Here is a 15,076-nt window from a genome sequence, read left to right as displayed (position 1 = left end):
TCAGCTCTTCCGTTGTTTGACACGAAAAACTACTTAAATTTTGCTCGAAATGGCATCAGTTGTGGGTCTTCTTCGGGAAGGGTGTTTTAGATTTCTTTTCTGTGTAGCTGTTGGCTGGCTTCCTTTTCCAGAAGAATAATTCTATTTTCTGTACACTCCAAGTCAAAACTACCTGCTGTTCAATGAATCGACTTTGGCTCTGATAGGAAGGTGTTTATATACGGAACAGCCAATTTTGTAATTTTATAACTGATGGTCGTCTGAATACCCTTAATAAAGATCCTTGTAATCCGAAAGTATTTTCCGATCACTTTGCGTTTCGATTCTTTCATTTCTTCATAAATTTTCCTCTTTACAAGAATTCGTATGACCTTTCCGTCCGGAGTTTTGTCCGACGTCCCTGTCGGTTTGTAGAATTTGAAAAACTTAGAGGATTCAGTTGTTTTCCTTCCAAATGTCCAAACCACTTACTTTCATCTTTCGCATTATTATATCGATATTGTTTATTCGAAGTTCTTCGTTATTGATTCTGGTCTGTATTTCCTTACCCTGAGGCCGTTCTGAAATACAGAATTTCTGTTGCTGTCATTTGTAATAAATTCTATTTTTCGTTAACTTCGAATGTTCAGATACACGTAAAAGCACAGAATTACACTATAGAATTCCGCTAGGTTTTTTTTTATCATGTAGCCTGTGCGTAGCAATACGCATATTACGGTCCCACAGACCTGCTGAATAATAAAATTTCTATAACATTCAGCAATACTTATCAAATGCTCATGCCTAATACAAGCTACCGGGCAATAAATATTGATAAGAAATGAAATAATTTGTCTAATTTCTCTCATTAAAACTGCAGGCACTCTGCTAATTTTAATTAACACTGTTGTGTGTTATCGTCTGCATTGCATCCTTAATAATCAAGAGGTTTCACTCTTTCAACCAATCTTATCAGAGGTCACAAACTAACCCTAAACTTTATTGCCATGAAAGTCCTTGTATTTTAAAGAACCCTGAACATTATTGCCATATTCGCAAGGTCCCATCACTAGAAGTTTCAAACTACAAAATTCTGCATACATTTATCTTATGCCAATTGCGTGTTACATGTTCTACCCATCTCATGCGCCTTATCCTGTTGAAACGAACCATCACGTTAAATTGTTCTTTTGAACTTTATCCATCGTCCACTTGTTATTAAAACCAACAATTTTCGGGAGTTGATTCTACTTCCTTCTTCAGGTGAAAGGAGGAAAAGTTAGTGATGTGTTAGACTAGGTTCGTGGGTTTAATAAGTAGACGATGATTTTATTTAAAAAAAAAAACATTTTAAATCGTTGAGGCAGAGGTCAGTCTTAACGCTTTGAAAACCGAAGCTTCTCAAAGTAATATTTAAGAATTCAGTCCGTACCGCGAAGGAAACTCAACTCTTCACCATTACAAATATCAACTGGTTAACGCTGTTTAAGGAAATGAACGCTGTTTACAGTGAGAATGATATGAAACAAATAAATACAAAGTTGTCAGTGGAACCACGGTTCCTGAGAATTTGACGTAAATACGTCTATACGGAAAGGAAGTTTATATATTGGCTTTATTCTAAATATTTCCTTTATACATGCTTTACAATTGAGATAATTTTGATTAAGACATTGCTTATTTAACTTGAATTAGTTACGCTTAAGATGGGTCTGTGGTAGATGAATGTAATGTAATGTAATGTAACGTTTCTAAGGTAACAACAATTCCGAGTAAACACGACGCTCCCTAGGTACACTTGTTACACTTTTCGCCGAATGACCCTTCCTTATAGACGTATTTACATGAAAAATTCGCTAATTCCTTCTCGTGGGCAAAATACTGATTTATTTATCGTTAGTCAGGTCGTGTATATAAACCCCATGCCCGAAACAGAGCTAACTATAAGTCGTCATATCTTTTCTTTGGGTATAGAGAATTTCAAGAAGTGAGAAATCTACCTTCAGGGAATAACACAAATTTGATCCGAAATAACTTATAATAGTAATGTGTTAAAATTAGTTACGAGAATATTCGTCATTACTAAAACGTTGGCGATCATATAAATAACAAATTTTATATCCAAATAATACCAAAGTTTGCATTCTTATTTTCAATTGTTATTATCTCGAACTGTATGCGTTTTACCGACGAATATGTTTGTTTGTTTGTTAAGTTTTAGACACGTAGATTATGATTTAATAGAAAAATCTAAGAGATAAATATTTTTTAAGTCAAAATTTCGTGATTTTTTTTTGGTAGACTAATTATGTGATAAAAGTAGGTTAAAGTGTTTAAATTCGTATTATATATATTTTATTATAATTTCCTATGCGAAAAATGCGTGCTGAGAAGTAGCGTGTTGTATCTTTATTGTTGAGAGGTTCAATGTGAGAGTAAACTTACCTGCCAGCTGTGTGGATCGTGTGGGTGTCACGCAGAGAACAGAAACTGTCAGACGTACTTGCCTATCTGGAGCGCAGAGCACGAATGTGTGCGCATTCATTGAAGAAGGGTAGAAACCGATCACATGTCAGCAACGCGCATGCTCCAACAACAGTTTGCAGAAATCGATTGAACATTTTCCACCCTCAACTTACAGGAAAGCCCCTAGAACCGAGGGAAACCAACGTTTTCTGAAATACGAAGTAAATTCTGTAGCTACATTTTATTTTCGCGCAATATTTGGGATTTAATGAGAACATTTATTTAAAATAACGTCGTAAGTTATTTTAAATAAATGTTCTCATTAAATCGTAAGATAGCCGCGGTGGTCTAGCGGTTAGAACGCTGGCCATGTAATCCTGGGGTCTCGGGTTCGATTCCCGGCGGTACCCGAATTTATAACTTGTGTTGGGCAAGGCCGTGGTCTAGGCAACACGGAGTTTTCCTCCGTGGCATCCCAACAATTACTCCATTCACACACAGAAGAAGGCAATGGCAAACCACTTCTGGATCATCTGCCAAGAACGTAAATGAACAGGTCCCAGTCCGAGAAAAGGATGGAAGGATCCTGTTCATATGGACCTGTCCTCAGACAGAACACTAAATAAATAAAATAAAATAATAACGTCGTAAGCAAAAAACTTGCAATGAAATATCTCAGGTAAGAAATAAATTGAGAAAATTACGTACCGAGAACTTTTCATCCTACGTATTCTACACCTCGAATAGTTAAGACTAGAAGTATATAATGTTTACTGTTCGCTAAATAATGTTCCGCCGATCAAATAAAGAGTGTTGAGAGTGGGTGTACATGTAGCAGGAATGAGGTCATATGCGAAATTTTAAATTTTTAGTCGATTGGACTGAAATTATCGGAGATATCTGTGGGAACATTAAAAATTATATTTATATGACTGTGTCGGAGCGTGGTTTGGACTCATCTGGCTGTGAACAGGGTCTAGTGGCGAGCTCTTGTGGACATTTTATAAAACTTCGGGTTCCGTAAAAGGAGGAGTATTTCTTGGCTAGGTGAGCGACCATAAGCTTCTTAAGGTAGAATGAGCTTCAAAACGGATTTTGCTGTGGGTGTGTTCTCTATACAACGAGAGTTTATTACTAATACGTAGTTTGTTAGCAGTCAAACAGTTTTGATTTCAATTCAATGTTAACTTTTTAAAGTTTTAATTATTAATGCCACAGTAATTATTATATTTAGTTAAATTTCACGTGGTTCAAGCAACCGACAGAACAATGTGCCTCTTGTGGAGTGATGAGATTTTACAGGTCTAAATGTACAATTTTATATTAAAATAATCTTTGTGATTATTTGTTCTTACGCTTATATTAAAATAAAATTTCCTCAGTATCAAAATTCTTGCCCATCTCGCATTTGCCGATTTCCGTAACATATGATTGGCCGCGTAGAACTGTTGCGAGGGGTCACAGGTTGCCGACCCCTGACATATAAAATATAAAAAAATGAAATTGAAACAAATTGAAACTGTGAGAGAGCTTGGATGTTCGACGCCTATTTATAAAACTTATTTCCCCTGGAAAAAATTAGATACTAGACGATAAAATGACTGAATTTGTTGACACAGTTTTGAGTTATGTTTGCGCTGCTGTTATCTGGTCTAAAATTATCAGAAAACATGGCAGTAAAACCCAATTACAAATGGCGTAAGTTCGATTGCGAAAACTGCTAATTTAACTATATTTCAGGTTGTCATTGTCGTTAACACTCGTGCAGGCCTACATTTTAGGAGGAACCTCTTTCGGTGTTTTGTTCAGAACTCATGCACACGTTAAGGCGCGGATGAGTGAAGAGACTTTTGTTTCAATTCGCTGTTTCATTTCTGTAAATGATGATAATAGCTGGACGTGAAATGTAACTTGCAACCGAAATCTTCATTCGAACGTATTCACTAGTTTGCAGGTAGCGTTGTCTTTAATTGTACACGATATAGAGCCTTATAATTTATTTCTTTATTTAGTGTTCTGTCTGACGACAGGTCCATATGAACAGGATCCTTCGATCCTTTTCTCGGACTGGGACCTGTTCATATACGTTCTTGGTAGATGATCCAGAAGTGGTTTGCCATTGCCTTCTTCTGTGTGTGAATGGAGTAATTGTTGGGATGCCACGGAGGAAAACTCCGTGTTGCCTAGACCACGGCCTTGCCCAACACAAGTTATAAATCGAACCCGAGACCCCAGGATTACAAGGCCAGCGGCATATATTATATATATTGCTGAACCAGTTCGAAAAAGGATCGTGGCCTATTTAAGGATAACATGCTTGTAACGATTACCGAAAGCTACGGAAAATGTCGGTAATCTTGACGAGATAAGAATGGGATATTTTTCATATTCAGGCTTGAAGGTTAACCCCTACTCCGGTCTGCTCGATATTTACAAAAATATCAACCTTTTTTTGTGCTGAACAGTTGCAGTGTAAATACAAAATAGGAAATCTCAGTCTGTCGGATTTGCTCCCGGATGTCTTTTTGTACAGAAACAAACTAACAAAGTTTTTTTGTTTTTGTTTTGATGTGACGCATTCACGCGATGTGAGCGAACCGCAAGTTTGCATGGATAAGCTTTAGTCTCACGTATTTTAATGGAAAGGAAACATGTTCGTCTGTATTTTGTTGCCTTTCATGGCAAGCATATCACTTCGCTTTACATGCATACCAAAGTTTGGAAAACCAATGTATTTCAAAAATATTTCGCGTTTGGTGCATGGCCTCAATATCTTACACATAAATCTTTATTTATTTAATTAATAGTGGATTTTTCTGTTCTTTTAAACTGCTGCTTACTTTTTGCAAGCTATAATTACTATTTTCAGATTTAATCTTATTAATTATTTGATTGCTATTATTTATATATAATTTTTCACATATCTTCTCTTGGTTCTATCTTTTTCCATCGGAATCTTAACGGAATGTCTGTGAAATATAAATAGGAAGTTTTAAAAGTATGAAGTGTGGTAAAGATTGTCCATATTTTATATTTTTCCTGTCGTAACTGTCATTAATTTTTACACGACAAAATTGAAGTTCTACCAGACTCACGTTTTGTAGTGTGACTTATTTCAGGAGGAGGATGGAATGTTATTTAGTGTATGACAGCTGAGAAATACATGCAAAAATACAGTTGAGATACTTGAAGGGAAGATACAACTTTCTAGATCTGGTCATAGATGGAACATTACATCAAAGAATGTCATAAAATGTAAACTGCATAACATTGTAAATGATTGTAATTCGAGTTTTAAATTTTACCAATCTAATTTATACCTGAGGACGGTTAAATATAACCGAAACATGTCGTAAGAGAGACGTTCCAGTTTGTAAATCGATCATTCGATGCGGAACGTGAAATGATATTTTAAATATTTTATATTTTATTATCTTATTAAAATTGTGATTTGACGGAAAAATATTAAAATATTAAAAAAAATATTAAAGTAAATAAGTAGGATACGATGGTGTAGATAAGAATTTAGTGATAACAAATGTGAGTTTATGAGAACACGGAAATGATTTCCCGTTTCTATAAAATACGAGTAATTTCTTAATAATCTGAGCGAATATCAGCGTCTGTGTGGTTTTAAATCAAACACCTTTTTACATATTATCGCACTCTTTCGTTCTCGTTGTACGTAGCGCCGCGAATACGCGGCAACTTCTCTTACTCTGCTGTGTAGCGTGTAACATAAATGAAATAACATAGGCGCTTTTGTGTTTTTTTTCCATCGGGAGTGCAACGACTCTGTCAGAACAATTACAGTGATACGTTTATTGTTGTACCCCTCCCGCCATTTTCCCTTCCTCCCCTTTCCCACCCCTCCGACGCAGGTCATGGGCCAACATAAAATGACAGAACTGTATCAGTCCGACTGTAATGAACAATGGGTGAGATTTGTGAAGACGATTGTGATGAAGGACTCGAAAGAGGAAAGAGAGTGAACGAAGGAAGAAAAACGAAGAAAACGAGGCGATGAAGAAGAGAATTATAAAGCAAAGAGAGTTCGTAACTACTGAAAAATATTCATAAGATGATAGAGTTGCGTCATATTGTGAAAATATATATTTAATTAATTAATCTTGTCCGTATAATCACAATTTAAAATTTAAAATTAAGATAATTAAAATACCATGTGATGCTCCTTATCGAAACATTCGATTTACATTTGGAACATCACTTTCTCACTAATAACTGATAAAGAACTACAAAAAAGTTGCATATAAGAAATTATGATTAAGTTTTAAGTTTATATAATTGTAATTTTTACACACCTGAAGATGGTTCATTTAAGAACCGAAACATGTAGTGAGAAAGTGATGTTCCAAATGTAAATCGAATGTTTCGATAAGGAGCATCACATGATATTTTAATTATCTTAATTTTAAATTTTAAATTGTGATTATACGGACAAGATTAATTAATTAAATATATTGTGAAAAACCTTCGACCCGGATGCCTGTTGTCCCGCTGAAAATTTACAACTTCGAATTTGAAGCGTCCTGACCATAAATAACTGCATTATAGTTCAGAGCGCTTTCACGTAATTACGGCTGACTGCAATTTGCTGATCTACAATATTATAGAACGCGCCCCCGAGGGAATATAATTTAACTCCGCTGAAGTTTCAAAGTGGCTTCCACAGATAAACATTACATATAAAATGTAACCCAACCCGGAAATAAAAACTAATATTCGTATATATTTCATGTTATTAAGGGACAGGTTCCCTGTCGCTTATCCTTAAATCATGTGCTTTGAAGTCTCAACTAGGAATCAGCCAATTTAAATTCAATGAAGATGAAAAAATATTAATCCTGGTCTCATATGAGCCATAAAAATTTCCAGAGTAGGTCAACCCCGAACTCTATTCACATTTAAGGACAAGAGAAGTTATTTGGAATTATTGCAAATGTCTACTGTCGAAATGGCTCAACATTCTCTGCTGTGACTTCAAAAGTCGCGTTGTCCTCACTAATGATATTTTTTTAACGTGTCTGTATAATTTTATATTTGTTATTGAAATCTTAGACCCAGTACGCGGTTATCTTGTTATTTTTTAAAATATAACGTTCGGGAATGCAAATAAAGGAAGAAATATAATAGATAAAAGCAAAGATTTATTAAAAACAAGTGAAATTTTACGTCACCAAACTACAGGCTTGACAGTTTTCAATTTCTGTCTGGACGTTCACATCTGCAACATTCATTGCAACGTCGCTGGAAAAACAACAACGTCATTTAGTCGTGGACGGGGCTTTAGTCACGTAACTCTCCACCACTGGCGCTGCTGTGAAGGGAAGGGGCGTACGGCTGTTCGTAATGGAATAGGTCAAGGATACTCACGCTCATTGGAAAGGGTAATTGCTTTCGAGGTAAAGGGACCAGCGTCACCTCAGATATATTTATTTACGACTGAGAGGAATGTAGTGAATAATGAATTGAAAATGACGTGGAAGGAAGTGATCGTGGCCTAATTCAATGTACTATCAATTTATTTTTCTGGAGGGACTGAGGAAAACCACTAAAAATCTCAGTCATCAGATCCGGTCTCCAGGCCGAGCTTTAAACCCCGAACCTCCCGAATACGAAGCAGGATCAACGGTGTCTGTACGTGAGGTTGTTTTGTGCGAGCAGGAACCCAGACAAATACCGAGACAGCATAAATTACATCACAAGAAAGCAATGACGAATCCTTATAATGAGGTTAAAAAATTGTGTCGTGTACAACCACGGGCGAATACCCGCCCACACCGCCTGATCCAGAGATGCCTCTGTTATGTTGACGAGGTTCGTGATCCCCAACAGAGGTAGCAGCACCAGCCCTGCCCTCACAGGTTTCCTAGGGAATAACAGCAAGTTTAATTTACCCGACATATGCCTGGAGTGACTGAGTAAACCACGAATATATTTTATTTAGAGAATAAAAAAACATTAATATTGTTAACATTATTTGTACTATACATACAATATGAGGAAGCCATGTAGTCTGGTACAAATTCACCATGTTTCATAGATGCATACTATCATATGGGTGATAAAATGGTTGGAATATGGAAACAGGTCTGACAATGTTGAAACTTGGTGAGATCAATTGGGAATTGTCTCGCTCTTCCCCCCAGGAAGAGGAGCGAGACAAGGGGCACAAGTCACGAAAGAGTATCGGGATATCTTTACCGAAGGAATGGCTCAGGAGGTGTTGGGCCTCTGAAACTGGCACTCTGGTGAACACCAATGTGAAATTAAGGATGGTCTGAGGACTAGCAAAGAGAGATTTGATGGTATGGATGACTTTTCCAGGTGTTTGCTGCGCAGACAGGCCAGATGGGCCGAGCGATAGGTTAGGGCCACATTGGAACTCACAGTAGGCCTTGTGTAACTTCAGAAGCCTCTACAGTTTTATTGTTGGATGAACTCCTCAGAATGTGATGACCTCTTGACAAGAAGGGTAGTCTTTCATCCCATCGCCAATGATGAGCATCGTCAAGGCTTCAACCTACTGCACGGCCAACTTCTGACCAGTATCTTTGAAGGACAGCTGGGGAAAAGGGGAAAACCCCACACCATGTGATGAAGTTGATGACGTTCGTCCATGCCATGAAGTATCTCACTGTTGGTCTTGAGAACAGCCAGTAAACTTCAACCAGACTACGCAGCACAACATTGTAGTCCTGAGACGTAAGATGGTCTTGCAAGTATCCGTGTCAGTCCTGCTTGAACAGAAGTTACACACGCGAGTCGCCATCGTTTGTCCATCTGCCATAGGGTTATTTCAATCTGTTCTTGAAATCTTTGTTGTTCATCTTCAGTTCTTTCAACTTTTTCCAACAACTCTTCCTTCTTTCGACAGTTAGGCCAGTTTCACACACTTCAGTTGCGTTCTCCTTCGTTACCTTGAAAGTGAACAACATTTGCGTAAATGTTTTGTATATTTTGCATCACTTCATGCATTAGAACACCTGAATCTAATAAATCTTTGTATATAGAAAATGTTTAAATTAACCAGTCTTATAAGTTCATTTGATTTGAGGCTTTAGGAGGGGCCGAGCACAAGTCTGATGTTTTAATAGCGTCCTGTCTAGTGGATGCCATGTGCTCTGTTCCTGGGGCAACGTGACCATAGTGCGGAAGAGACTCCTCACCTGCAGGTAGTGCCAAGTTTAAGAATGTGTGGAGCTTTACATCCACTCCCCCTATATGTCTCCACAGCGTGGTGCTTAGCCGCAGAGATAACTTCACATCTGTTTTATATTTTACTTTCAAGTAACAAATGCTACGATTACAAGATCTGTTAATTTTTCATTTTGGGTTACTTAATGCAATAAATGTTACCTGTTTAATTCAGTTTATTAAAGATTTGTGTACAGAGAGAAATTAAATAAGAGATATGAGGATGGCTCAGTCGGTATAGTGACTAGCTATGGGTTGGACGATTGGGTTTCGATCCCCGACGGGGGCAGAGGATTTTTCCTCTAGCCTCTGCCTTCAGACAGGCTCTGGGGTTCAGGGGTAAAGTGTGGCCGGGACGTGATGCTGACCACTCACCCCCATCTAGTCCCAAAGTCAAGAATGAGTAGGAGCTATACCGCCACTCCCCCCCCAAACGACCTGCATGGTGTGTAGCAAGACTGTTTTACTTTACATCACTTTACTTACACAAAATTCATTATCATCTTCATGTTTCATTTAACATTACTTGCAGTTTAAAATGAATAATTACATTTTTAAGAATGCATGAATAGTCTAAACTTATAAAAGTACTTCCTAATGAATATGTCACCATCATTCCATCTGATTACCTCATCTTCTTCATCCAGTGCTGCCTGCTGCGTCGTTTGCTGTTCTGCGATCTTGTTGTTTTGTTTTCTCACTAGGGACGAAATGAATTCTTCATAAGAGTCAAATAACCCACATAATCCTGCCTGTATCGCAAGGGATGCTGTGTGAATGTCAGTCACCTGCTCAAAAAACAAAAACAGATCTTGTTTAGAAAGTGTAGCCAATCCTTTAAACAAACGAATAATGTTAATTTTTCCTTTTCTTTTATGTGATTGTAAAATTCACTTCTTGTGGCATACCTGTTGCCGAAGCTTGAACATGTCCAGCTGCTTAGTGACGCGTTTATCATTCCGTTGCACGTTGTGAAAAGCATTCAGTGATTGGCTGCACATATGGAAAAAATAACAAACATTTATAAACTTTGTGTGTAAGGGACCACTTGAGAGGTAAATACAAGGGGACGAAGAGCTTGGATTGTATTTTGTAGAAGAGGATGTAGAGGAAACCAATTAAAAAAGAGAACAAACCTCAATTTAAGGCCTCGCCTTTCCTCCTTTGATTCTGTCGGTGTTTTGCCTGCAGACTCGAAGAACTTCACCAGATCCTTCACCTTCGGGTGATTCGAATCTTCTTCCAAGGTTACTTGTTCTCGTCGAACTTTAATCTGAAACTGGAGCTGTGCGATTTTAGATTCATTTCTACGTAACCTGTGTTTCAATTTGCTGAATTCTTGTTGTTCAGTTCTTAATTGAATATCCCCCCCAAAGTCTTCAGAGGGGGGAAAAATATAAAATTTTAATTTGTTAATTAGACTAGTGAAAGTAATCCTACAACATTGCATTTAAATTATAATAGTGTTTCATTGAATTGTTATGGTGTTTCGGTGGACACATAAAGCGATTAATAAAGAAAGTATTTTGAGAGAAGTACATGAACATGAATTAGACAATATAGGTAAATAAAATTAAAATTATGCCTTTCGCAGGAAAATACCCTGCACGATCAACACATGGTCTGTATAATAATTAAAATGAACAAGTAAATTGCCTTGTCCAGGATATAATAATATTCAGAGATAAAATTAAAAAAAAATAATTAAATACGTGGGCCAAAAGAGAAGAGTGATAAATAAAGACACACATTAAATTTCAGCTCAGAAGTGAGGACACTAACAAAGGACAGAAACTACACTAATGAAATTCCTCAGTAGTGTCGCTGGATTTGCATTGCAACAAAATTAGTAATGAATTATACATTTAGTTGAAATGATATAATTAGGAAAAGCAGAATGAAACTTCTTCAGACACTTAAACAGAGTAAGAGCTACATATAAAAAGGAAGAAGATTCTTTAAAGCCCCCAGAACAGGTGGAAGGACCAACTGAAAATGAAGCAGACATAAGATCCAAACCTTGGTGCTGAAGAATAGGAGGCGGAGGACAATGGATTGGGTTACAGATACATTGATAAGATATATAAAATTATATACATGAAAATCACCGGTGCTGTTGAAGTAATCATGAAGCAGCATGTACCCCCAAAATGTTGGTATCTACCAGCAAGTCCACGTGGTGTTAATGCCCAGAAGACAAAAATTAATGTCCCTGATATACGAAGTTCTCGTGGCGACGAAGATCTTGACCGTGGTCTTCACGGTCATAACGTACGTGGACTTGTAGATGGTTGCCAATATTTGGAGGAATAAATTTCCCCCATTTTCAAGGGAAATGTAAAGGAACAATTGAGCAGATGGACAAAAGTTATTCAGAAACCAAACTACAATTTAAATGGTATCTGAACGAAGTAAGTATTTTCATGTCATGACAGCTGTCCTGTTCGAATACATATATAATCTATAATACAATAATTTATTTTATTACTGTACATACTTTTAACAACAAAAACTACATAACCAACAAAACCTCAGCAATGTCTCACATATTTACTACGTTATTATAACCAGCTGTAATAAACTGAAGAAAAAAATATGGAGTAGTCTACAATGGCATAACTTCAATACCAAATTTCACTAAGATCTGCCCAGAGGTTCTTGAGTTGAAATATGTAAATAAATAAACAGACACATCAGCCATATTATTTCCTTCTGTGCACACCGATAATGGAGACACAAAGATATGTGACACAACGAAGAAATGTGAGATGGTAGCACGCATGGTAAAAACCTGAAGGAACAAGACCACTTGCAAGAAAACTAGGCATAAGTGGAAGTATAATATTAAAATGGCTCTTAAATAAATTATGTGAGACTGTGGACTGGATTTATCTGGATTAGGATAAGGTCCAGTGGTGTTCTTGTGTACAAAGTAATGAAATTTTGGGCTTTTAATCAGCTGAGTACCTGTCACCTTTTCAAGAAAGGCTATGACCATTTAAGTAAGTATACTAGAAAAGTTACCTCGACTGTACGGCTCTTCTTTGCTGTATTTATGCAGCAGTGAGTTTCAGCTCTATACGTTGCATAACACAGTTCTTCCTGAACACCAGTGAATTTTTCACTGAAATATTTCACGAGTCTCTTGACCGTGCCCTCCGCAATTGGTACATCCATGTTCGGAGAAGACGCGCAGCCTAAAGAATGTGGAGGAGCATAAGGTAGTACCCCACAACGTATTACATATCATGTTGTTTCAAAACTTAAAATTGTACTTGTATAATACACAGAATGTATTTCAAAATGAGTAATGTATTTTTTGAATAGATATGAAAAATTATCTGTGAAAATATTCGAACACAAGAAGCATGAAGGAAGCGAGTAACTTATCACATGAGGAACGTTGTGATTGGCTCAGCATGTAGCTGGGATGGGTGGAGACAATGATCGTTTATCAAATTCTAGTATGGAAATCTCTTCGGAAAATTCCCCATGAAAGACAGAAGGAAATATGAGGATAACATTAAAATGAATCGTAGAGACACATTATAAGGATGGGAGGCAGGTGGGACTGGTGCAGATCGTCCCCAGTGCTACCACACTATTAATCAGTGGGGCACAAAAGGATGAAAGTCTCTTTAGCATGCGCTAAAATAGGCCACGATCGATTCCTTCTTACATTACTTCCAATTCACCAGATATTCTAACTACCATCTGACAAAGTGTCAGTTCCTAAAGATTATTAGACAGCTTAACCTCACTTTCACGAGGTGAGCTCAGTTCTTTTTTAAATGAACATGCTATTTCTATCTTTTATTAATTGCTTAGAGAAGTGCTTCTATATTTTTAAAGTTTATGTACGCAACCGATGCTACAGTTTCAGCCTTCTGTATTCCACTCTCCCAATAGCACTTGCTGTCTCATTATATCCAGTTGATATCATTCTGTTTAATTTGAAATATTTTATTGAACAGTTCATAGTGAAATCTTGCAATAAATGCTCCTCCCTCATACTAAGAATTATCCAAATTCTTTTCATATAAATATCCTCATCCTTCATTTTTCAGAAATTGGACATGATGAGACAAGAAACATGTTTAAAATAGTTTCAAAAGAATACTGCAGTTGTATTTCAGTTTCTGAAGCTGTAGGAAAGGTCTCATATAAAGTTTTAAGTTTCTTATTGGCATTGTAGCTTCATTAAATCATGTAGTGGAATAGGTAAACTGAAATTCATTAAAATACTTACTGTTTGTCATCGGTACATTTGATCTTGATTCCATTTTCAATTTCGAAACAGACTGAAAATTCACCACTAAACACACTATACTGAGCATACTTCTAAACCATTATTACTGTCACAAACCAAACAGTTGTTCAGCAACAATGCTGTCGGGATTTCAATAATACAAACTTATCCTGGCCAATCAGGAGCTGTTTTGTGTGTGACGTCAGATCCATACCAACAATGTGTAAATATGGAACCAACCAACCAAAGAAGCTAACTGAGGGCAGAGGCCTGCGCAAGCGCAAGCATCGTCCCTACCTAGGTGAAACCATTCCTGCGCACAAGACGCATTGCTGGAAATGGTAAACGGTCGTAATATAGAACGGAAATTTTGCTAACGCTAACGGGGTTTCGTCATGGCGGGAGCCTCGACCATTCAAACTGGGATTTGTTGCTGCTGATGGGAGGTTATCCTGTCAGGCAAGTTGTCGAAGGAATTTGGTTGGTTGGGTCTCTAGGGTATGAACCCAGAGAGGGAGGGGCCGTTTCGGCTGAAGGCCTCTGCGGCATGGGGGGAAGATCACTTCAGCTGATGGCCTCCATGATCGGGGGAAAGGGTGGCGGGCCGTGCCCCTATTAAGTTATACCCTGGCATTCGCCTTACAACTGAGGAAAGCACGGAAAACCTCAGTCAGGGTAGCCGAGTAGTCTAACCACTCGTTGTGCTGACTTGGCCGTCTTTTGGGGATGGCTTCGGCTGGCCTGCTGAACATCAGTCGCCCTCGGTTGCCCTTGGGTGAACTCTGGCAGCCCTCATTCGGCACGAGTGTCTTCCGAGTTGCCGAACTAAGGGGTTCCCCACACCAGCTAACCTCGAGTCAAACCTCTCAGTTAGTGCTCTGCCTTCCGGCGGCCGGGTATAGGCACGGAGTTTTTGCTACTACCACCAAGATCTGCACCGGCGGCGGCTCCAGGCGGGCTCGCGCCCTGACCCTTCCGCGCACACCGCCGCGCCCTCCTACTCGCCGGGGATGGTCAGCTTTTATATGAACTTCTGCGTGCATAACTAATTGTTACATCATCTGTTTACTAGGAATTGTTGTGTTTAATTATTGCAGTCAACAATCCGCTTTCGTTATTGCGGAAAAGGCTGAGCTGTGAATCGCTTGTAGAAGAAGTGTGTCA

The 15,076-nt window shown here is 37.9% G+C and overlaps 3 protein-coding genes across 5 annotated transcripts in view; 1 reads left to right on the top strand and 2 right to left on the bottom strand.

Moving 5' to 3' along the window:
• LOC110839444 (uncharacterized) overlaps positions 1 to 2,539 on the bottom strand; it is a 77,530-nt gene extending 74,991 nt beyond the window's left edge. For both annotated transcript variants that reach the window (XM_087346767.1, XM_022083626.2), the window contains exon 1: positions 2,425 to 2,539. In XM_087346767.1, the coding sequence (XP_087202893.1) occupies positions 2,425 to 2,524 (100 nt within the window). In that variant the 5' untranslated portion in view covers positions 2,525 to 2,539. The remainder of the gene's footprint in view (positions 1 to 2,424) is intronic.
• The window catches only part of aralar1 (calcium-binding mitochondrial carrier protein aralar1), a 115,480-nt gene that overhangs the window by 54,866 nt on the left and 45,538 nt on the right, over positions 1 to 15,076 (top strand). The gene's annotated exons all lie outside the window — the stretch shown is intronic.
• On the bottom strand, positions 7,594 to 14,723 carry LOC110839449 (uncharacterized). Of its 2 annotated transcripts, none has more exons than XM_022083637.2 (6): positions 13,913 to 14,723; positions 12,688 to 12,860; positions 10,800 to 10,948; positions 10,572 to 10,656; positions 10,293 to 10,451; positions 7,594 to 9,386 (listed from the first exon to the last, which is right to left on the bottom strand). In XM_022083637.2, the coding sequence occupies exons 1-6, from the start codon at positions 13,998 to 14,000 to the stop codon at positions 9,261 to 9,263; spliced, it is 780 nt and encodes a 259-aa protein (XP_021939329.2). In that variant the 5' UTR covers positions 14,001 to 14,723; the 3' UTR covers positions 7,594 to 9,260. The 2 variants fall into 2 exon arrangements, with proteins under 2 accessions (XP_021939329.2, XP_021939330.2); XM_022083638.2 differs by having other exon boundaries at positions 10,800 to 10,942.

The sequence above is a fragment of the Zootermopsis nevadensis genome, unplaced genomic scaffold (assembly GCF_977971745.1).
Source record: "Zootermopsis nevadensis isolate Lab colony 2312 unplaced genomic scaffold, Znev_1.0 Znev_ptg000010l, whole genome shotgun sequence".
NCBI lineage: Eukaryota > Metazoa > Arthropoda > Insecta > Blattodea > Termopsidae > Zootermopsis > Zootermopsis nevadensis.
Note: the sequence above shows the minus strand (reverse complement) of the source record. Positions and strands in the feature narration are given on the sequence as shown.

What these genes read in the sequence shown, in the direction of transcription:
- LOC110839449 (XM_022083637.2), bottom strand. Translation starts at nt 14,000, where the DNA reads ATGCTCAGTATAGTGTGTTTAGTGGTGAATTTTCAGTCTGTTTCGAAA. An exon ending in AAATGTACCGATGACAAACA is followed by an intron (nt 12,861 to 13,912) that starts GTAAGTATTTTA and finishes CACATTCTTTAG; the next exon opens with GCTGCGCGTCTTCTCCGAAC. An exon ending in AGGCGAGGCCTTAAATTGAG is followed by an intron (nt 10,657 to 10,799) that starts GTTTGTTCTCTT and finishes CCATATGTGCAG; the next exon opens with CCAATCACTGAATGCTTTTC.